This window comes from Athene noctua, chromosome Z (assembly GCF_965140245.1).
Source record: "Athene noctua chromosome Z, bAthNoc1.hap1.1, whole genome shotgun sequence".
Classification (NCBI taxonomy): Eukaryota; Metazoa; Chordata; class Aves; order Strigiformes; family Strigidae; genus Athene; species Athene noctua.
In genome coordinates this window covers 15,370,715-15,394,677 of record NC_134077.1, presented here as the reverse complement: position 1 = coordinate 15,394,677, position 23,963 = coordinate 15,370,715, and the positions used below count along the sequence as shown (strand labels likewise).

At 38.6% G+C, this 23,963-nt stretch overlaps 1 protein-coding gene across 1 annotated transcript in view; it reads right to left on the bottom strand.

Moving 5' to 3' along the window:
• Nucleotides 1-22,928, bottom strand: part of FYB1 (FYN binding protein 1) — a 65,553-nt gene extending 42,625 nt beyond the window's left edge. The window contains exon 1 of the mRNA XM_074932207.1: nucleotides 22,866-22,928. Within this exon, the coding sequence (XP_074788308.1) occupies nucleotides 22,866-22,868 (3 nt within the window). The 5' untranslated portion in view covers nucleotides 22,869-22,928. The remainder of the gene's footprint in view (nucleotides 1-22,865) is intronic.
• Between the last annotated feature and the right edge of the window lie 1,035 nt (nucleotides 22,929-23,963).

The following is a 23,963-nucleotide window of genomic DNA, read 5'->3' as shown; positions in this document are numbered from 1 at the left end:
TGTGGAGTAAAACAAGAAGAAATTACAATTAATGCACCCAGATACTGTCAAAGATAATTCACTTCTTGGGGGGAGAAAAAAAAGTTGAACAATTCCAAATGGATAAAACCCAGCTTCATTCAAAAATGTTTTAATTGGTCAGCCCTATTTCACACCTTTCAGGACCAGACTTTAATACAGCTTAGAGCAAAAGCTCAATACATGTGAATTCAGTACTATTCAAAACACAGAGCATTGAAGGATGGGGGCAAAGGGGAGTGAGCTGGTCCCACTGTGCTGGGCTGGGATGACCTCTGAGTTCCAGGAGCCCTCTGCAACAGGGAGACCTTTCCCAGCCAACAGTGTCAACAGGGGTGCGGCTATGGCAGATAAACTGGCCTATCTGATTCACAACTTGCGTGGGATCTGTTTGTGTGTGTAGGTTAAAATATAAGACTAATGGTACAAAGCAGGGATGTTATAACAAGGAAGGGCTCTGAGTCATTTGTCTGGAAACAAAGGAGTATCACTACAAAGCAAAATAAATAGGCATCTGAAAAAAATTTTAGAAAAGTGGAAGAACGGTGTCTTCACTCAATACAGTTCAGCAGGTGTACAGTAATTTTTTTACTTCGTTAACAAAAGCTTCTAAATTGGGATTTTGCTCCTTTTGCCTTCCCTTTGATTGTATCACATTACATGAATTGCCTGTTTTGTTGAAACTTTTACCTGTGACTCCTGCAATTTAAAGTTAACTTCCCCAGTCCTTCAGTATCACCAGGAAATTCAGTCTTTACAAACTCTTTGTATTATACTACAAAGTTACTTACAATAAATGAAGCCTAAACAAAATAAACATATACAAAACTTAGAGCACCATATTGTTATCTCTTTTGCACATATAGGGAAGGGAGGAAGTACACATTTGCTATGGAGATTATCATGTTTAAGCCATCTACTGCTGGTTGATGCATATTCAGTCACACACACACAACTACACTGCAGACATATGTATATGTATCACTAATTATTCACGATTTCTCCTGCAATACCTTACAAAGCACTGATTTTACCCACTTAAACAGAAAGTTAAGCTAATTGCCGTGCCAGAGAGAATAACAAAGCCTTTTGCCTCTGATCTCTTTTGATTTTCTAATGTGTACTTTTTTTTAAACTTCTGTAACAAAATCTAAACCATCAGAGATACTACAACTTTACCCCAGTGTCTGAAGTCTTCAGAACTTATGAATTACAATCTGATCAGCTGCTTGACAAACTCAGTGGCTCATTTCTTTTGAAAGTTAGAGCAATAAATTGCTACCTCTTCTATCTGAAATTTAAGAAAAAATACCGTGTCAAACTACAGTAACGTGAAACTTCTAGACAAGATGCATTCAGCATGTAGACCTTTAGGAAGCTGAAAATGTGGCTTTGAAGAAACATTTCTTGTTAAGACACATAGTTTCTGAGATGTTTTCCAAATCTTTGCAACAGTAAGATCAGTTACATTCATACATGCTTTCAAATGTACTGAACCGTTCACTGCTGCTATGTTAGGACTATCAATGGATTTCTTTTAATATTTCTTCCCAGTACTTTGTACAAATCTTGCCCTAGTCATGCAGATATACAAGCTCATGCAGATTTAGAAACACTTCAACAGTAAAAAGCTCTTGGGCATGTAGAAGGGTTTACAATCAGCCATGTAGCCTCTCTCATTTACCTACAAGTGAGTAGTAAGTGGTAAAGTTAACACCAAGAATCAGAAGAGAGTAAGAAATCCTATGAAATCTTTCTGCTTTTTTTTTTTTTTGCTTTGGGGTTTTGTTTTTTGGTTGTGGTTTTTTTTTTTTTTTTTTTTTTTTCTTTTTTTAATGTATGTTGCCAGTTCCTGCTTTCGTTAAGCTACATTATACTAGAAGCCATATTGTGGATTTTAATGTACAACCTCACTGGCCAGGTAGACATTTGGGGAACTGGGAAAAAGGGAATCTTTTATTTGTGGTCCTGCTCATCGAGTAATAGCTGCAGTTTCTGAGTTTCCTTTCCCAGACGCAACAGCAGTTACCTATTCCTTTAGCACATACAATAGGTTGTAAATCGTTAAATGGGAACTTGAAAAGATTCTGAAGTGAGATTGTTTGCTCTGCCCTTCCCCTCTAAAGTGCAAAGTGTCTGTGGGACAGAGGAGTGTCATGCAAGAAATATTTGGGTTATTTTCTCAACTTTCTCTTTGTGAACTATTGGGAAACTCCGTGTAAAATTTGCGGTTTTCAGCTTCTGATTTGAACTGGAAGCAGCACATAAGGTGCACACTAACATTTGCTTTGATATGAGATAGTTAATTATTCAAATGTATTTGCTCAAATTTAGAAAAATACCCAGATTTTAGTTCCCATGCCATATCATCAAGGAGATTTGTATATGCAGTGCTTTCCCAGCCTCCCACTGTCTTCAGCAGAGACTCACAGATGCCAAGATACACTTGTACAGAATTCTTCCACAACTAGATCTTAATTACACCTCAGTATAAATGAGTGCAATTCTCCATTATTTACAATATAACTCCACATTTCTGTACATAAGTACAGTGTAATGAGAACACAAGAAATACAAAGGTTCCAACCATATTCCTCCTGAATTTACTGTGAATATTCCAGCGACAACTAGCAGCCTGATTAAAAAAATGGTTGGTTGGTTGGTTGGTTGGTTTGTTTTAGCATAGATATGCTCTCATTATTTACTTTCCAGTTGTTTGTTTGTTTGTTTTAGCATAGATATGCTCTCATTATTTACTTTCCAGTCTTGGTGAGGCCAAAAAATCATTTGCTTTCAGCTTTCCCTTGTGGTTTCCCTTTCTTCAAACAACAATACTGGATCAATGAAAGAAATAGCAAATGTGTGTGCATACAAGCCTTGATTAAGCAAATGAAATACATGTAACTGTTGACTGTACGAAGAATTATGCAGTTCTTCAAAATATGTGCAGATCTGATTTATAAAGGAAAAACCCCCATCTTTTCACTTCTGATCTGTAACTTTTTCCTTTCTATTCCCAAGTAATATGGTCTAAACAGGCCTTTTAAAAACATTGTCTTTTATCAGAATCAGGTCTTGATGAGTCTGCTAGAAAGCAATGCAATAAATATTATAAAGCTATCCCTTTAAGAATTGTTTATACTCATAAATTCTGTGACAGTGAAAGACAAGCTGATAACCAATAAGGGAATTGAGCTCTAACCCATGAACAGGATATAAGGAATAAGGAACTGGACTGAAGGGCAAGAAAAATTACATGGAAGTTATAGAAAAATACAGATCGGATAATTATTTGGCAACTTTATAAAGGCCTGTTTTAGCTTCTACTGAAGTTCTGAGGATTTGAGGGAGTTTCGCTGCTTGCACAAGATGCTAGTGTCATTCTAAATTTGTGATAAATATTGGCTGACCATTTCCTTTTCCAGACAGATAGATTTCAGAATTATCATTATGCAACTTTGTTGTTTCCAGAACTAAATCATTTCCAAGTTGCTTTTCTTCCCCTTGGGTGTAGTTCTAATTACTAGTTAAAGAAGACTCTATCTAACAGTGAGTGCAGCATTTGGAAAGTGGAGTTAAGATGTTGCAGTACTCTGTGCCTATGAATGTAGGTAGCAGAAATACAAAAAGAAGGCAGAAAGCCAGCATCTGCCCAAATCAAAAGACTTGCTAATACAGTGGTTGGTATACAAGAGGAATGAGTCCTCATCAGATACTAAACAATGAAGAGGCAGGCTATTCCGGTGTATGGGGGTTTTCTGTAAGGCATATTTCTAGGATGGACAGGATAGACAGAAGTCTAAGGAATCTGCCAGTGAGATGCCTCAATGTTATCCTGAGAGCATCGTTTCAAGCATTCCTCTAACACCAGTAAGATGAACCCAGCGCACTGATGAGGATGCACAGTGTCAAATTTAGACAAGACTGTGTTCCAGCCTGATCACACTGTATTCTGTATCTTTTCCATTGTACATTCCTCTACACCTTTGTTGTCCCTCTCTTGTCACTTTTTCTCATCTTCTACCTAATCATAAGACCAACTACTTCATATTGCAGGAATATGAGAGGAGAATATAGTTCCTCCACTCCAGGTCAGTTTGAGACCAGGACTAGTGGAGGCATAAGGCTTGACCAGTACAGCCAGATGACATCCCAGATTGGTCCCAAAGTATTGCTGTCACAGCCTATGCATGAGGCCAAAGCATCTGTCCATGCATGGTCGTCTTTTCACCCTACGTCCTTATTCACTCTATGTCCAACATAAAGTTTTACTTTTATTTTCTTGCTTCTTTTTGGTACCTATCTACATCAAAATCAGAAAAACTATCAACCATTGGCAACTCAGTCTGTAACAACAGAAGCCTGGGAACTTCAATTTTCCACACAGAAGTTCTGTCCAATAAAAACAGACTAACTAATATCCCGTCCTGAAAAAGGATTGTTTTTTTCTTTTAATGTGGCTTGATATAAACATGGAGTTTAATGATACTTAATATTTTGGGCTTTTAATTTTTTTTTTTCATATGCTAATCAACAGCTTTAAAGTAATTACATTTTTTTAGTGAGTCTGCCCAGAAATGAAGCTGACAGATCTCTCTTCACTCACAACCCTGTTTATGTATATTGTATACAGTGACTGCCTTATTAACATCCTTGATTTGACTCTGGTTATTCCACTAGAGATAATGTAACATCTCCAAGTCTTGTGGAAGAAAAACTTGAGTTCCTGAAACTGTAAAGTTCCTACCCTTATTTCTAGAATTTCAAGATCTCATATGATTTTAATAGAAATTTTGTGCAGTTTTAAGACATTGAGTACAATTCTGAATCCAGAAGGAAAAGCTGGAAAGAAAAATGTTTTCCGTGACTCACTATAAACAAAATACATAAACTGATATCTTGATCCAGAGTATGGTATATTAAAAAATACCTCACCCACTAACCAACCAACCAACCAACTACAGATAATGCAAAAGGAATTTCTAGAAAATAATTGCCTTTAAGTTATACCATTTCTGTTATTATTCAAAATTCAAAGGTCACTTAAATTAGGTCTGCTCTTAGTAAAATTTTAGGGAACCAAACATAAAACTCTGAGAGAGGAAAGTCCATTTTTTTCAGCTAGGCATCTTTTCAGCTCCACAACTAATTTTAAGATCTACAATTAAAATTTCCAGGTATATGAGGTTATATTGTAATACCTTGTACTGATTCTATTTCTCCTGGAAATTTGCATCTTTATTTCTAAGATGAACATGTACAACAATTTACCTGGATTCCCCAACGTTCTCCAATATTTTTGATAAAGGCAGAAAAACTAGCTCCCTCAAAGAGACAATCCAAGGTGTATTACCTTAACAGCCTGGTCTGTTTGCTAAGAGGAGTTCTGCTTCTTACCGAGGGCTTGCATAAGAATGTTGCGTGCAAGTTTCATTATCATGATCGGTAGAGAAAACTGCTCTCCTCAGGATATTAGGCAAGAAACGGTAAGGGAAAAGGGAACTAAAATGTGTTCAGACCGTTTGGCTGCTGCCATCAGCAGTGCTCACCACGTGACATTTAAAGTATTGCATTTACCCTATATTGCAGGGTCCTGTGAAACTATATTGGTGCATACAAATTGGTGCATACAAAGCTTGAGTCTTTACCAAATAATGGCTAATGAAATGCATGTGATAATTACAAGTGTAAAGATAAGAGTGGACTAACCTCTTGGGTAATCAAGTCTAGTCCCCTGCTACCATCAAGAATCACTGCATACATTCCCACTCATCAGATGTCAGCTAATGTGTTTGCTTGCTCCCCTTTGCCAGGGGGATTTCAGGAAATTCTGCTGGCCAGTTTTTTAAGCTTTTGCTATGTGGAGGGTTTTTTTTAAAAAAACTGTGATCAAACATTTCTTGTGCCCTTCTGCCTGTGAGTTCATTACACAAATCAAAGACGTTGAAGGATGATATAGGGTAGGAAAACTGATACTGAGAAAATAAGCTACACAAGAAATTCTAGACCTGTGCTTGTGCTGAAGGTAAACCCAAACCATGAAGGCAGAACCCTCTATTAAATACAGTGCAGTGAAGCTGCTGGAGCTCTGCACAGGGATGAGATTGCAGAAGCAAAATTGTGTGTCTTCCTTATTGTCTATCACTTCTCCTTCTGCCCAACTTTCTGAGTATTTTTTTGAAACATTTTTGGGTGTCAAAATAAAGCATTGGAAATGCCTGATACTTCCAGCTTAGTTTTACAAACACTTCTATCTTAGTTCAGAAGCTTATTAGAGTGCTGGATGGAGCTTCTGTGAGTTAAAACCACTGCCACATAGTTTATATTTGCCATTTGCCAATGATTACGATTTTTATTTTTTTGTTACAAAGTTGAGGGGTTTTAGAGGTACAAATGCAGTCCTCTATGCTATTCATTTTGCTAAACACTGTATATTATTTATAAAATTATATTTATTTGTGAAAATATACAATCATCACTGATGATGAAGCATATGCTCTTAAGGCAGATGAGACTTTGTGACTGTTCCTATTCTATCTGATGGCCTTCATGACTGTTTTAAGGTGCTAACTGTAGCAATATAGTCATTTTGTGTGGGTAAAAACCATTGCAAGGTTTGCACACAGTATCAATGCTAGAGAAATCATGCAATGATCAAAGAATGAGCTTATCTTTGCAACTCTGAATGCTAGACAGTTCCTGTCATCTTCTCTTTCATCCGATACTCAGAAATAAATATATCACTAAGTGGTAGAATGCTGCTGAGAATATAAATGGCAACAAACACAATGAAAATAACTTTATGTTGTGAAATTGCTGCAACAGTTGCCCATCTGCAATGTCTACCATATGCTTCATTTTATACTTGGAGGTGCAACAGCTTCCTGGATCCTCTGTTTTCTCCACTTATTTCTGTGAAGGATGTTTGTGAGTGATTTGGGGGAATTAGCTATTTTTAGGTGAAGAAAGAATCTGAAGGAATTAATATTTTAAGGAACAGGACTGACAAGCCTGAAAGCAACTTATAGATGTTTTGCCATTTTTATTTTTCACAAAAACAACAGCAGCAGCAGCAGCAACAAAATCACAAGGTTATATTCAAGCAAGACAAGAATATCAATTATAATGCCTTCTTAACATATAAGCATGCCATTCCAGACTCTGTGTAGACAACAAACAGCATCTAAATCCAAGCATAGCAACGGTGTGTTATTGCTCCCATGTGCGACTTTTATGACTGCAGCCTTCAGTGTTTTTAACAGAGCATTTATTCAACATTCTGCTTCCATGTACCTTTGGTAAAAGTGGCTGCTTAGGAATTAAATTTGTCACAAGCAGAGGAAAGAAAAAAGGGAGAAAAAGCCTCACTGAGTTTCTCTGCCATGAGTGCTAGTCCCATCTTTTCATGGTATATTTCATCTTCTGATGTCCTGTGGTCTGAAACGGTTTGAAAGATTGGGCACTCCCATCTGAACACCTCTGGCTTTCCAATTCAGTGCTTACAAAGAATATAATTTTCTGGATATTGTTACTTCCATAGCTGTGTCAGAACCATTGTTGGAGGTGGTATAAACTGAAGTGACATGGTACAAAATAAAAATAACTTTTTTTCTTACCATGTTGTTTTTAACCTGCATCATTTCACTGATCTTTGTCTATTACATTATCCCAAAACAAGAAAGGCAACATAACAGAAATAGTGTTGAGTGAGAGTGGGAGAAGAAAAAGACAAATGATTGGCAGAGGCAGGTAATCCTTAAACACTGTATATATAGAAAAGTACATAGGAAAGCACCTTTGGACAAATGCATTAATAGTAAAGCAACTTTGACAATCTCCTTCCTAAGTTAGAATAGTGTTGGTCTGTTAGTCTCTAATATATAGCACATGCAAATATGTGGAGTGGTCAGCAAGATAAAGTCAATATTAGCTCAATTTTTCACCTGAACTGCTCTTCCTGCCTCCTTCTCTTATGGGGCTTTTGCCTCCTAGTGGCAGACTAAGAGCAGCAGCAGAAATTACGTATTTCTCCATTAATAATCTCTTTGTACATACTTGTAATGAGAGAGTATAATTCTACCTGGATTCATGCTGCTCCTGGGGGGATAACGTTTCAAGTATGTGAGCCTCGTCAGAGGGCAAGGCAGAGTTATCCGTCCTGCTTAGCAATGCTACGCCACTCCCCCAAGTCAGGAGTTCTGAGGAAAAGTGCCACCACGCTGCCATGCTGATCCTGTTACAGCATCACTTTGGAAAGTACCTGATTTTCAGTTAAAATCCGATATTCCTGAACATTGGCAGGAGCTTCTGCGTGCGATTTCTACAACATGTTATGAGAAGGAACGTTTCTTGTAGTGCCGGTTTATTTTATCTTTGTGGCTGCAGACAGGGCTAGACTTCCTGAAAAATATTCTGCTACATTTCCATTGGGTTGCCATTTGAAGGTGGTTTTAATATTTCTGACAGAAGTTTGATGTGGTTATGAGTGAATTAGCAGCATTTTCTTGTGTCTACATGCACTGTCATGCTTACAGGAACAACTGGGCTTTCCAGATACTGTTTGTGGACAGTTGACACGCAAGATTCCCCGAAAGCTCTTCCAAGTCAATGCTGTGGCTCTTTTAAATTGTCATAATTCAATTTCTATAATCTTATAACAATAATTGATCATTATTACTCTATTTATATTTGACTGAATAAAGAGTGTGGGTGCAGAAATCTGTTTCCACTATTTATAGTTTTCTATACTAGAGAAAGGTAGAATTGGCAAATTCAAGAAAAGTCAAATGATGCTGTTAGTCTCCTTACCCTGACTATGCTTTGTGAAGGATGTATTTCTGTGATGAAGGGAAGTCCAGTGTATTCCAGAGCATCATAGTCAGGTGCATGTTAAACTCCTGGTTTTCTGCTTGGGTGTACACACTGTAATAATTCACTCCTTCCAGAGCACAGTCTTTCCCATGGACATCTAAAGCTCATGTAAACCACCTGCTGTACAAAACAATCTTACATACAAAAAGCCAAAAGTCTTTATTTTTCGTGACCTGAATTTAGAAGTGCTCTGTTGGTTCAAATCTTGTTATTCTTCTTTAAATACAAAGCTTGTATTCAGGTATTAACTGTCATATTCCACCAAATTATTCATCTTCACTGCCCTGTACTTCCACATCTATGCTCTGTCCTTGGGTTGTCCCTCAGTGCCCCCACCATATCACAGTCTCTTCCCTGCCCCTTTTGCTGCAAAGCTCACTCACACGGGAGGCTCAGGTTAAGTGCCTTTTGAATTAGGCTTTTTTGCCCTGCAAGCTATGTGTTTTTTGCTGATATTGGTGCTCCTGGGTTCTGTCTGTGTGTGTTCAGCAACAGGACTTTATTGGGAATTGAAAGCAGTGCAGCAGCAGAAAATGCCACACACAGACCAAATGGGAACACCAGGCCTTTGCTAAACCTTCCAACAGGCACCAGAAAATCCTCTTGAAAATGCAGCGTTCACCATGGCGGTGAAGAGCCCTGATGCATACACACAGCCCCATGAAGCTCAGGCTGGGATGGTTAACAGAGCTTGCCACATCCCCTCACATCCCACCACTCATGCTTCATAGAGAACTACAGCTGATCAGCAGTGGTAGCTTGATTAGGTAATTTAGTGAGCTAAATTGAAGGTAATGTGCATGTAGAGGTGATGGCTGAGTTTGCAGCAACCAACACCTGGCCTGAGGCAGGGGAGATTTGGGGTGACCTGGTAGCCATCTTGGGCAGGCAGGCAAGCAAATAAATAGGTAAGTAACTAACCAAGTAATCAAGTAAGGACTCTGGCAAGCAAGTGGTTTGTCTGGCTGGGAAGTTGCTAACAGCTGTATATGAGGGGAGATCAGTAGAGATTAGGGTGAGAAGGAGGATGGAGCATCGCAGGTCTAATGGCAGCTGGGCAGGAGCAGTTTGTGTGGGGAAAGGAGCTCTGGCAGCTGGAGAGCATGGACAGCTTTTTGCCTGCCCTCATGACATTGTGCTCCCTCAGCCCCTCTCCCCTGTGTGTCTCAGCAGTGACCATGCCTGGCCCTGCCTTCCCCTGCCATCAGCTCATGGGGCCCTGACAAGCTCTGTGCCTCCCTGCTGGGTCTCAGCCTGTCATGGAGGGACCCAGGCCTGGCTGGAGCCAGCACAAGCCTGAGTGTGGGGGCGGCCGCCTTAGCAACTGCAGTCAGTCCTGGCACCCAGGAAGAGAGGAGAGGGAGCCTGCACTGGGGGAAGGGGAGACTGGATGGGAAGAGAGGGAGGAAACAACTTTCTCAAGGAAGTCACTTCAGTTTCCTCCCCATATACCCTTATGTAAATGGTTGGGCAGGGGATTATCCACTGGCCTGGCTTCCCCCTCGACATCCCCCACAGCTGCTGATAGGAGAAGGAAGAGGAAGTGGAAAAGCAAGAGGAACAGGCAGCTTTAACAAAACATCCCTGACTTCCCTTTCTCCTCAACAGGTCCTTCTCTGCTTCTGCCTCTGCCTGGGAGGCAAAAAAAATGTGCAAGAACCTGTAATACCTCACCAGAAGCTGTGCAAACCTTATGTGAGGGAGAGAGGCATCTCTCTGGACACCCCATGCTTTCGCACTCAAAAACTTCCTTTCTTGCCCTCTCATGTGTTAAACCCCCATCAGCTCTTCAAGTCTCATCTGCTTTTAGTGCAGAGAAGCAAAACAGAAACCCATGTTTCCTAAAAAGCATCCCAGCTCCAGACAAGGTCCTGTTCTCACTGTTTGCTCTTCTGCACATCCTCTGTGCCAGTTTACAGAGGACTTGAAGCTGATGTCTGTGTCTCTTCAGTATCAGCTAGCTCACTTACCATGAGCTTCCTCTGGGAAGTGGGTAGCAAAGGGCCTTTACCCTTCAAAATATACTTTTTAAACCTTGAAGAAGATGTTTCAGGTAAGAGCAATTTAGGCTTTCTTAATATTGTATGATTTCTTACCAACATCCCTTCAGACTTCTTCTTTTAAGAAGGGGAAGATCAGATCTACATTTGGTAGCTGTTGCCCAAATTAAATCGGAGGTGGTCAGCCTGTTTTTGCTTTAGAAAGATGTTTGCTTTAAAAATAAATAAATTCAAAATTTCCATCATCAATTTTAGTAAGTCAAGCAATCCCTGATAAGACATAAATGAGTTTTTATGAAATGCAGTTGACCTCTTTATGTGCTCTCAAGAAAGCATCTGTTAGAAGTAGTGACAAATTCTAACTTGACATGAATCTTTCACCATTCTGCCTCTGCACCCTTTCACAGTGCTTCTGTGATAATTGGTATTATTTAGTATAATTGCCGCTAATAATTTTAGAGTCTCTTCTCATGGTCTCAAATTTTAACTTTTTTAGTTACCATATATGCTGTATTACAAGTAATTTTATATTCTAAAACCTGAAGGGGGAAAGGCCAAGTTAAATAAAAAAATGAATCAGTGCTTTACACTTTAACCTCATTTGTATGGTTAGAAATTTTATCTATGTTGCAATGAAATCTTATTGGCTTCTTTTGTCAAGCCAGTTTTCCCAGGCAGTCATACAGCTAGAGAGTATGTATTTTAGTCTGTGTATCATTAACAGGTTTCAGAAAATAGATGATTACTTTCTCATTCAAGTCCTGTTGACTCACTGAAGAGCTGGATAAGAAAAGTATCTTCTTTCCAGGCTGGAACTCCTTTTCTTCTGCTCTTGTTCCAGGAATAACGTAAGAAGTGTCAAAGAGGGAGGTATACCGTAGAGCTGATGAAAGGCCATGTTGTTCACTTGGGTGAGACACAATCTAACACTGATCTCTGATATAATTCTGTAGTCGTTTTTTGTTTGTTTTGTTTTGGTTTGGTTTGGGTTGGGTTTTTTTTGTTTTGTTTTAAATAATGTAGTACTTTGCACTGGGGAGTATTTACAAAAAAATCTCTATTACATCCTCCTTTTAATGGCAATCTTCTCAACAGATGAGAAATGCATACAACAGGAACTAATTTTAGCAAGGCTTCACAATTTCAAGTACAGTTAAGCCATCATCAGATATTTCTGTCTATCTCTTATGAGGTTTTTTCAGTTTCTTGTCCTTTGCATTGAGAAATTTCTAGAAAAATGTTGCTGATTCTAATAGATCCAACTAATTTGCAAAGACCAGGAAGGGAAAAGGACTAAGCAGTTTAATGGATTTTGTCCTTTAGTAGCATGTAAGGACCTCTCTCTGTCTGCACTCAGAGTTCATAAGCAGTGCAAATCCATACAGAGCAGCTGATGAAAAGTAATGTGTACTATAGGCAGTTTGTGACCTACTTCAAAATGAGATGTAGCACTAAGACTTGGACCAGATGATCTTTTGAAGTCCCTTGCAACCTGGGCTGTTCTATCTTCTGTGATGGCAGTGACTATCAGTTTTTCTTGCAGCTGGTTCTGTGGAAAAGCTACCTGCTCCCCACCCGAACTGCAGTATAAAGTGCCTCCATGCACTTACAACGTGGCTGAGGAGAACCTTCACAGAGGCAGTTACTATCCATCAGCTGATTAGCTATAACTTGCTGGACTGCAGCTGAACCAGCAGCACCCTGCTTCCCAGTCTGTTCCATGAATTCAGTTAGTGCAGAGACTCTGAGCATTGGCTGAGTGCAGGATCAGGGCCAAAGCAGAGTGAAAGAGGACTCTGACAGTTGCGATTCTTTTTTGTAGAGCTGAAGCTGCGTTGTAAGGAGGTAGGGAACAGATTGGGATCCCAGTTTGTGTGTAGTTTCAGGTAGAAGGATGAGGGTGTAGAATATGTGTCTTGGTTGTGGAAGGGAAGATCTAAGATAGAAAAGTGGGGGAAGACGAGAACACGTTTCATGCCCAGGTACTGCCATTGTGTAAACAGAGTTTAGGAATCTCCTGTGTAGGCCTGGCATTCATTCTTTCCTGCTGCAGACCAGTTCTACTTATTTATGAATTCATCTGTTTGCCACACATCCTACGCACTGTTTCTGCGACTTCTCCTGTAAGTCAACAGTTTAACCACATCAATGGAAAATTCACAATAGAAAAAATGAGCCTATGCTGTCATGGTGTTCAGTCACCCTGACTAGTTGTACTTTCTGAGAAAGTAATATGTCCTCAGTGTTGATGTGGGGCATGAGGCACCTAACAATTACACTTTTAAACTGTTTCCCTGAAAGGCTAGAAGCCTGTCTAATGGCCTCTACTATTTTTCACTGCAGTTTGTAAAGGTACCTCACCCACCTCACCTCAGATTTGCTGCTGTGGAAATTGAAGACTGTTCTATGTCACATGCCGCTGAAAAAGTACAGATTAAAAATATTCAAGGAAAGGAAAGAAAATTAGATAAAAGGGATTGGGGCGTGGTAGGAGAGGTGCTTTTCAATCCAGAGCATTTCACTGGTTGAGGTTACAGGACACAGCATTTGTACTGGCAATACACTGAAACAGGATTAGAGTAACTGCATGAGAGGAATCCTTGGGTGAGGTGTCCCTGAACTACTGCTGCAGTGGAGGAGAAGGAAGGCAGGAACACATACTTCAAACATAGCTTCAGGACAGCTTGGTTAGAGAGGAACAAGAAAAGTACAGACATTGAGTAATTTCTGTATTACACGTCAGCAGAATCCTTCTGCCTATCTCCCAGCCAGCACCATACTGCAAGGTCTCCCACAGGAGCGTTTTGTTCTTGTTTATATTTTTCTTGCTGGACCATCTGACCAGCTGCAGAATTGATCAGACCTCAGAAGTGCTTTCATGTAAGCAACCTCATATTCTCTGGTGTGAATTTTCTCATGTGAGCAACACATTTTCAACCATTGTCAGACATGAAATCAGATATCTGGACAAATACTCAATCCAGAATGTTAAAGGTTAATTAAAAATAAATACAGCACTTTTTTTCTTGGTTTACTACAATTCCTGACATTAGTAACAAAGACAGTGATGTGGCCTAAATAACAACAAAGAGAATGCTCCCACAGCATAAACATTTCAAAACACAAAATAACTTCAGGAATGTCCCCATGGGAGTTTCAATCAAAGACAATAAAGTTTAAAAATGAAAACCCAGTTTAATCCAAACTTCTTTAAAAAGAATGCTTTAGCAAAAATATTCCTAAATAATTTTGCTAAAGCTTTTGCTAAATCCTTCTGCCTAGGATTTATGTAATGCCTACCATTCTTTCTATGGCCAGACCCTTTGGATTTTTTGAAAAGTTTATTTTGACTATCAATGCTTTTTGATCCCTTATCCTTAGCAGGTGATAGCAGGGTGGTCACAAAACCTGCTGTCTTTAAAGTGACTGGTTAACCTGTGATATAAACTCATAAACAAAAGAAATGGAAAGTTAAGTTAAATAAGAATGCCTCTGACAACTGCAGCAGAAAAACAGGATCATTTTTCCCTCTGCTGAGAGTCCTTAGTCAGAGAGTGTGCACAAACACTTGCTGGTAGACTAAGAGTTTCTTCTTTCAAAGAGAATGCTTCTTCCTTCCTGCCCTTCACTCTTGTCTTTTTCTGAGACCCCCCTCTCTTCTGCTAACCTCACTTTTCACCTTTTTATCCCATACTTGAAATATGCTACAGTGGAAACCTGAGAGGTAAGCAGGCCATATGTCCCCTCATCCATCATACACCTGCCCTGCAATCACATGGATCTCACCCTTCAGCGACTGAGCAGAAAGGAACCCTAATTCATGCAGCTCTTTCTCTGTGCAGTTACTGCATGTGTATTTTTTCGTGGTGTCCTTCTTGGATGCTTGCACGACAGTGACCTCTTAAGGGAAGAGCCACTCCCGTTACAAGTTATAGCCTCACAGTGTAATTTTTGTAGGAAGGGACCTCTGGAACTTATTTTGTCCACTTGCCTGCTCAGAGCATGGCCAATGTCTCCAAATTGTTCAGAGCATTCTTCAGTTGAGTTTTGACTATCTGCAGCCCCTCTAGGCTGTCCCAGTATTTGATTTCCCTCACTGTTAAAAATAAAGCAAACCCAAACCAAACTGACTGAGATACTAATTTTTTTTTTTTTCTGCATCTTGTTTTCAATGCCTCTCTGTGCATCTCTGAGATGAGTCTGACACCCTCCCATGACAGATTTGAAGAAAGCAATAAGGTCTCTGCTTTGCCTTCTTAATGCCAGGTTGAACAGGCCCCGTTCTCTCAGCTTCTTGTCTGTCCTCTGCCCTAATCCCCTGATCACCTGCTGTGAGCACAATGAATTGGGCTATGTCTGCTCAGTGCCCGCCTGTTGCCTTGCCTCAGAGACAGAGAAGTTATGGCTGCTTTCTTAACTTTAATCATGAAAATTTAGTTGCTTACCAAGTCAGTTATTGCAGACACTTGAATCTGCTGTTTACGGAGCATGACTGAATGGGAATTTTAGCAGGATCCCTTTCAGTTTTGCTGTTTCCTCACAGAGACTACAGGTCATGGCAGGTAAGAGGGCAGCATTTACCGGCCCTTCTGCTCCATGGGCTAAAGTATAAGGGGAAAATCAAATCTTGCATTTTGCTGTTGTGCAGGATCACACTGCTAAATTTGTTGCTGAGCACTGGTTAGATTGAAAGGTAAGGCGAGTCTGCTGGGCATCCATTAAATGATGAGCTGTTGGGTAGATCATCTATTACACAGGATACTTTTATTGTGGAGGGTAGAACAGCTACTGACGGTGGTAGGGAGAAGAGCAGCAGAAAGCAGAAAGGCACCAGTAGTCAGCTGAAGGAGGTCCATATACTGACTGTTCATTCTTCTGGGCTAGTGCATAAATTTGAGCTGTAGCTATTGCTCTTAGAGGCTGAGGAAAAGAGATCTGATGGAAAACTCGTATCATGTAAGGAAAACATTTAGATCAATGGAAACCTAGTGGTGGAATAATGAATGAATTAGAGACTGAGGTCCAAAAAAGGCTAAAGTACACCATTGGGAGAAAAATAAAGGGCCTGTAAACACTTCATGAGAGAAAAGGGATTGCCTAAAGGATTTGGGAAATAGTTAAAAAAACATACTAAGAGATGGAGCAGATCAATGCTTGTGGCTAAATTGTTGTTTTGAGAGGCTTTGTACAGGAGAAATAAGTGAGAGCCTGCAGACATGTTTTCCAAACATTTTTCTTCTTCAAAGAGAATAATAAAACTGATCTCCCTATGACTCATCTTCAGAATCAACATGCAGATGCCCTAAGAGATTTAGAGAAGGGTCATGGTATTGTAGAGGTTGTGACACTTCTTCAAAACTTTGTTATACAAGTGACTAATGGGAAGAAAAGCTGTTAGTGATACAGCAGCAGAAGTGAAAGAAACACCCAGCCATAACTGTAAATCCAAGCTGCACAATATCTTCTGATCCACATTTCATTCTCTGAAAATGTAAGGCCCCAAAACAGTTAAAAAAAAATATTTTGCCAATATTTATGGATTTAATTTGGCAAATTCCTTATGTGCACCATTTTTAAGCACGTATAATAAATGGTTCTCATGAATTTTCTATACCTTTCAGTGATGATATTACAAATTTGGGCCATTGTTCACAACTTGAGTGCAAGAACATGGGTGCGGTTTTCTTTTTATACATTTCTGTGTAATTTGTCTATTCTTAATTTTCTGTGTACTCCAACTTTTGCATTCAGGGATGCTGATGAAAGCAGATGCTATTTTTGTTCATTTCAGATTTTTCCTGTTAAGAGTCCTGAGCTCTGATGGAGAATCACTTCTGTTCTTTTTAAGTTTGTTGGATTCTTTTAATTAGAATACAAACCAATATGAATGTTCTCTTTGTAAGGAAAAATAGCTAAAAAAGATTACTGAAATGAACGCACAAATTATGTCAGGTTCTTAATCCAAGACTTGATTCAGGTATAGATGATTTATTGACAAATATTAAAACTTTGCATTTACCACAAAAAATTTTAAAAAAGTGCACCTTTAGATATCCTTGTGTCTTAAACTATCAGGAGACATTTGCAATATACATAAATAAGACAGATCTGGAATAAATGACTACAAAAAGCTCTAATAACAAATACTCAAATGAGTGTTTGTTTTCAAAAGAAGGGTACCAGGACAAATGTCACTAATTCCCATCTTTGAGTGTGACTGTAGAGAAAGGCAGTATCTTTAATAAATGGTGACCAAACACAGTTTCAAGGAAAGGAATCAAGGTGTGGAAGCTTTTTCTTGAAAGCTAAGTGTTTTGGATTTTCTTTTTCAATTCCTTCAAACACTTTTGGTGCTTTTAAAAGAGCAGATAGCTAAGCAACACTGGAGAAAGGGAGCTGGGACCCCTGCGTTAACTTGTGTAACTTATGCTGACAAATAAAATCCAACATTTTTCATGTTATAGTTCAGGCAGCAAAGAAAAAGATTGGGCTGATTTTGTATCTTAGAGTGAAATAAATAAACATGGTATGTTCTGTATCAGCTTCACATTTACATTTGTTTATGAATGTGATTTATCTTTCTCTAACTTACATACCTAATGCCTCATCTTACCTTTTTTTTTTTTTTTTTTTTTTTTTTCTTCCCACTCCTCAGGAACATGAAAAACCCTAAGGGATGAAGGTTGTATGTTCCTTAATAATATCATGGGGCTCTCAGGTTGGCAGCAAGACACTGTAGGATAACTAGGATGCCAGAGCCTGGAATGCTCTGAGTGCTGTTTGGCCCTCTGTGCCAATCTAGAAGCATCACAGGGCATTATGTATGCACAGAGCATAGCTGTCATTGAGTACTATAGACAACGCATTACTGTTCCACTGCTTGACTAGCTTTACCATTACGATATTTTCCTTGCTGTCTTATATAGTGAGCAGGAAAGTATTTTTGGATTTTGTTGAGACAGATGCTAATTTTTAACGTTTTTGAAAGTAGCCTAAAGATCAGGAAAAAAGATTCTCAGTGTTTCTCTACTTCTTATGCCCACTTGGGCTTGACAGACAGAAAATTGTGCCTGACTCACAATGAAAGTAGTATCCTGAACATTTTATTATTCTTAGCTCAGTGAGTTGTATTTTGCACAAATCAACTTTAAAATTGTCTGTATTCCCTGTTATGCAAGACACCTGGACCTGCTGGTCTTCTGTGTCTATCTGAAGTCCAATGATCTCAGTTATCTTTGCAGGAAGATAGAGGTCCCTTCACATAGGGTTCCATGTGGCACTGGTACTTCTGAGTGTGGTTAGTGCTTCAGACTGTCACATAATCAGCTATCATGTACCATCATGTGTTCCTGTGCAGAATCAGTAGGACTCCACTGAGACAGAAAAGTTGCCTGTAAAATACTGCACTGCAAGACAAGGACTTTTTTTTTTTTTTTTTTTAAATCTGTTGAAACTAATGATCTTAAGATGTATTGTGAAGGCCTTATATCCCTCATATCCCTGTTTTTGCCCATTCTGGAGGAGAATTAGAGGCATCCCTGTGCTTGGACAAATGGAGTCCTTTCTTTTTAAAAATGGTCAGCTGCTCTTTCAATCTCCTGAGAGTTCCCTAAACACCAGAACAAAGGTGATGAATGGTTGATGGTAGAACTTTCCATCTCTGTTTTGATGGTAATTTACTTTGTGTGAAAGATGTGAGGATTCTTCACTTCAGAGAAGGGTAAAGCATCTCTCTCTAGCCTAGTAATTACAGCACTCACTCAGATGTGAGTAGACCTAGTTTCAATGCACTTTGCCAAACTCTGCATAGTTTTTTTTTTTTATGACAGGACTGGAAGTACCTCTTTCCAACTTATCTGCTTTGGTCACTTAACCATTGAACCATTGGTATGAAGATAGTGCAGCAAATGGGCCTGCTAAATCTGATGAGATAAAGAAAATTACCGAATTTGGGAACCTGATGGAATGAGGCAGAAGTCCTCTTAAATGGAGAATGGCATACTGATGGAATGCTACAATTTTAAAATATAGTTAGGAACATTGCAGAATATGGGCTTTACTAGACACTGCATTCTTAAACACATAGTTTTATGCTTCTCCTCATGGAGGTATCCAAACTCTTGGCTGTCTGTCTTATAAAGGATTTTTTTTTTCAGTCTAGGCCCTCCCTACAATACAAGGGGAAAGACAAAGAGAGATTTTTAGAAACAAACATCTCATCTGGGCCATCTATCTTGGGCAAGTGAGTTAGCACTGGAAAGTTAATTAGAAAAAACAAGTTCAACAGACTGAAGGCTGATGTGCTATTCCACACTGTGCTAGATGTAGAAATCTCTCCTCTTTAGAGGAATTTCTCCATTCCTCATGTTTCATGAAGATGTTGACCCAAGTCCTTGGCAATGTTCTATCTCCAGTTTATGGAGATTTGGATCTGGTATAACTCCTTGAGTACCTCTGAATAGCTTTGCATCATGCAGTCTGGACATTCCCTTAAGGCATGCGGAGTTAGGTGGCAGATGAGTATCAACTTTGAAAATTCTTTCTAAATGGTGGACATAGGTGCTTAAATGATGGGTTTAGATGATGAAGGAGGCACCTTTCAGGATTAGATTAACAGTCTTGGTTAGCAAGAGAAACACTCAGAATGATACTAGTTAAATAACAGACAAAAATATCACACTAGGCAATCTTAGTCAACATATCAAGAAGCAAACATCCCTAGCTCTGAGATAACCCTATATATATTTCTCACTCCTATCTGTCACTTTATATACCTGAATCCTGTCTAAGGATAGTGCCTTATTCCACCTTTGGTGGTGCATACTTAGGCCCTCTGCTTCAAAAGAACAACTCAGGGAGAACTTCCTTCATTAAAGTACAGATGGAATAGGGGTGTGAGTCACTTCCTAGCAGTTAGGTGTATGGGTTTCGGTGTCAGCCTCCAGAATTGCTATGTAATGTGCAATTTGTGAATAGGAAGAAGGTTTTTCTGACCATTGAAGTAAGCCACTTCATCGTACTAGGACATGGTTTTGTGCAGCAAAATTGGGTCCCAATGGATTAAAGCACTTTGACTGTCCTGGAAGAATACAAAACCCTTTCCAGGATGAATGCTACAGAAGTACAGCACTGAGCCCTGAATGAGTTAGTTCAGGTCAAGTTATGGTACAGTAGCTGTTCTCCAGGAATTGTCTTTGTGGAGACTTTCTGTCTGTAGTCACATAAAGTGAATGACAGTCTGCCACAATGTAAACGCAAAGTTAATAACACTGATAAGGCAACATGGATGTCTTCCAAACTGAGTTACCTGGAAAATGTTCTGCACCCCACTTTTAAACTGCTGTTCTAGCTCCATCTGGATGTTATGATTAAATAGATCCCAGTAGACCTCTCTGCCTTTCTGGATTTTCTTTAAGTTATTTTAATTTTTTCTTTTAATTTCCTTTCTTGTTTATTTTATTTTAATTTTTATTTTTAAAACAAATAGTAGATTCAAATAGATCAACCAGATTCCTTGGCTGGCCATATCTGCATCAGAAGATTTAACTGAAATCTCATGTCTCAAAAGTTCTTCTGCTTTTTACAGTATATATGAGAATTATCAGTATCACTGCAAGTAGGTAGACATGTTAAGGACTATTTCTCTAGGTCAGAAATCAACATATCTTGGCTTGAAGTCAAAGGAAAACGCAACCTCTTTTTCTTTATGTTCATCAGCTTCGATCTCACCTGAAGCTACACTGGCCAGCAGCTATTATTGTGGTTCTAGTATTTTTTTCATCTGATATGTCTAAGTGCTTGTTTTAAACTTGGTTCCATTGTGATGGAAATGAAATAGCGAATTCTATGTTTTGATCCTCATTTGGATCTCAGGATTCTGCAGATCTAGCTCTGCTCCTTCTATCTCTTTTTGTAGGCACTAAAATCAGAGCCAGCCTCAGCCAGATTATGCCAAATCTCATCTTCAGAAGGTTAATTGGCTGTTTTTTTATAGGAATAAATTTGTCTTCTTAACCACTCTGACCTCTGTCTACTGTAAAACTGCCAGAAAACAAACTTTCCTACACTACTCTTCATTCCACCTTCTACTGTTGCTTGTTTTGTTCTCCTCCTGACTTTTTTCCTGTCTTCTCTATTGCTATAATATTAATTTCCACCCAAGCAGCATCAAAGCAGAGACCAAAGAATGTGATTTGCTTCCTTGGTGAGGCTTCTGGGTTGCCTGTGATGCAAAGATGAAAGCACTCCTTTCCCCATAGTGCTATATAACACTGTCAAGGAAATATAGTAAATGTATGAATTCTTGTTTTGCATTACTTTGAACTGTCATTCATATTCAGATTCAGAGAAAACAACCCGGAGCTTTGAAAAGATTTAAACAAAAAAGTGGAACTGTTAATTGTTGCTTATTTTCAAATTGCATTTGGCAACAGCAAAAGTTCTGTGTTCAACATATTTGCATATTTGCATGCTGTTTCTAAACAAACCCTTTTGTGAAAGCATCTAGACATTTGAATCATGCCAGAAGAGTAACTGTGTGTTTGCCTTGCAAATTTTAATGTAGGGTTTTGCAAATACAAAGGTTCCATGTATATTTGGGCTCCTGAATGACTAGCTCAAGTTAAAGAGTCTCTGCAGCAACCAGAAATCAGCCGGCAACAGCACAGTGAGATACTAGTTTGACAGTACTGTTGGCCCTGTTCAGATCTCATTTATCCATAAATCCAGAGTAAGTCAGGTGGCTTGAATTGAATTATCAATGTAAACAAATATAGTATTTTGGACCTTAGTACTTGATTCTACACAGTGGGATTCATTACAACAGAAATAAACAAAATAAGAAATATCTGGTTTATATTTTAAATATAAAAAATATTGCTTATGTAAACACTTTGAGGCCATTGCTTCAGATTCAGGAAGAATTCAGTCACTGTGTAAAACAGAGACAAACTCGACCAAAACTCTTCAAACTTTGTGAAGCATCGTTAAATGTGAACTCTATTTTGTGTTCAATCCTATTCCACATTGCCATTTTTGAAGTGCTACTTGCAATGGGCAAAGCTAGACCTTTTTCTCCATGAAGACACTGAATTTTATAGCTTGGGTTTCTTTCCAGGTTTCATGAGATACCTTTTTTCTTTTGAATCAAGTGACAGCTTCAAATAAAGAACACCTCTTTATTAATTCTACCTTCAGGGAAAGATTGCTTTATTTGAGCATATGTACCATGATAAAAGTATGCAAGCTACTCCAGGAGTTTTAAAGTATTTGCGAGAGCAAACATGGCCTGAAAAGCTATTCAGACTTCACAGTTTTCAACATTTATCTGTAAAATAACTTCTCTTTAAATTATTGATTTCATTTATTAGTCAAATACTTATAAAACCAGATGCATATGTAGAGTTTGGAATTTTAAAGAATCTCTGTTTTTAAGAAAATAAATTCTGCAGATTAGTAAAAAGACTTTCCAACTGAGGAGGTCTTCTGTACTGAAGATTTACACATAAATGCATAGATCTTGAGTGTGGTGTCCGTCCCTCCCCCCTTTCTTTTTTTTCAGTTACAAAGCACTTCTGAATCAAAATAAGATAGCACAATTCCTTTCTGGAAATCTAATTGAGGCTTGACCCATTCCCATTTCTTGCTTGGTGTCACATTGACACTTGACTGTGGATTTCCTCTAGATACACAAACTAATTTTTCAACTTAGCCTTGAAAAAAGCTGTTTTCTCTTCCTTAATTTTGAATGCAGAATCAGCAAGGCATATACAAAGCAGTTCACATGATGAAGGAGCTAAAACTGAAAACTAAAAAGTTTCTGCATGCCTTCAAAAGCAGGAAGTCAGCTGCAAGAAACTGAATTGAAAACCATTTAGAAATATGCTTAAAGTTTTACAGTCACATCCACTGCAGTTTTAGAACTAAATCTTACACATCCATGTAATAAAAAGTAAATGAATAGAGCTCTGTACTTACCATAGTTTCTTGCTTTCTGTCTCCACAAGTCTGCTAAAGAGTATGTACTGTACTAGAGAGTTCTTTGTCCTTCACTGTGCACTTCCTTTTTTGAAAGTGTATGTGGTCTATCCAGCCTTCACAGGAAAAGATATCAGCAAAATCCTTGGTTTGCATATTATCAGAGACCTAACAGACTTTTTAACAGCATTTGTTTTGGATAAACTGTATCACCATGAAGGACAAATGATAGTGAAAGAGTGTTCATTATTTTTATGACCTCCAAGATTATAATGAGAAACAGGTCTATACTGATGAGAAAATTATATAGTTAAGTTTTCAGTAATCTTTGACTGAATCAAAAAGGCAAATATATTTTGGTTTGTCTTTCATACCTGAGGTTCCTGAACTTTTGTGTATTCAGGCTTCACTACCAACTCTGTGCATGTCTCCTTCTGGCTCAGATTTCCATGGGTGTTTAAAATCTGAAATAACTTTCTTCCTCTAATAAGCTGAACTACATGTCTGGCAATTAACCTTTGACTATTCAGCTCTTCATACCTGGTATTATCAGAAAAATTGGGTTGTCCTGGTCTGACAGGATACTGAAGTTCTGAACTGCTGCAGTATTCCTATGCACCAAAATTAAAGGAAGAAAGGGCATATGGCCATAAACCTCACTGAGCTGGATCTAGCAATAAAAGCTAAAACAGAGTGCTTAATGAAAAGAAATGAAGGAAGGAAGGAGTGAAGTACATGCTAAATGCAGGGGACGTCCTGCAGGGTAATGTCTGATTACTAAATAAAAAATCAGCTGAGTTTTCAATGAGAAAGCTTCTTTGTCTGAAAGTGTGGGAGAAGTAAAAATGATAGTAAAGTAACAGAAAATACCATATCTGTGTCACAAGCAAGATTTAAACTTCATTCTGTGATGAAATCAAGATTTCCTCATAATCTCAGCACTAGAGCTCTGAAAGGCTTGCTGCATTGCTCTAAGTTCCAAATCACTAGTTTTCAATTGAACCCTTAATACAATATATTGATATTATCTCTTATACAGGTAATAGCAAATACCTCTACAGATACTTATAGTGGCAATTAGCAAACATATTACCCTTT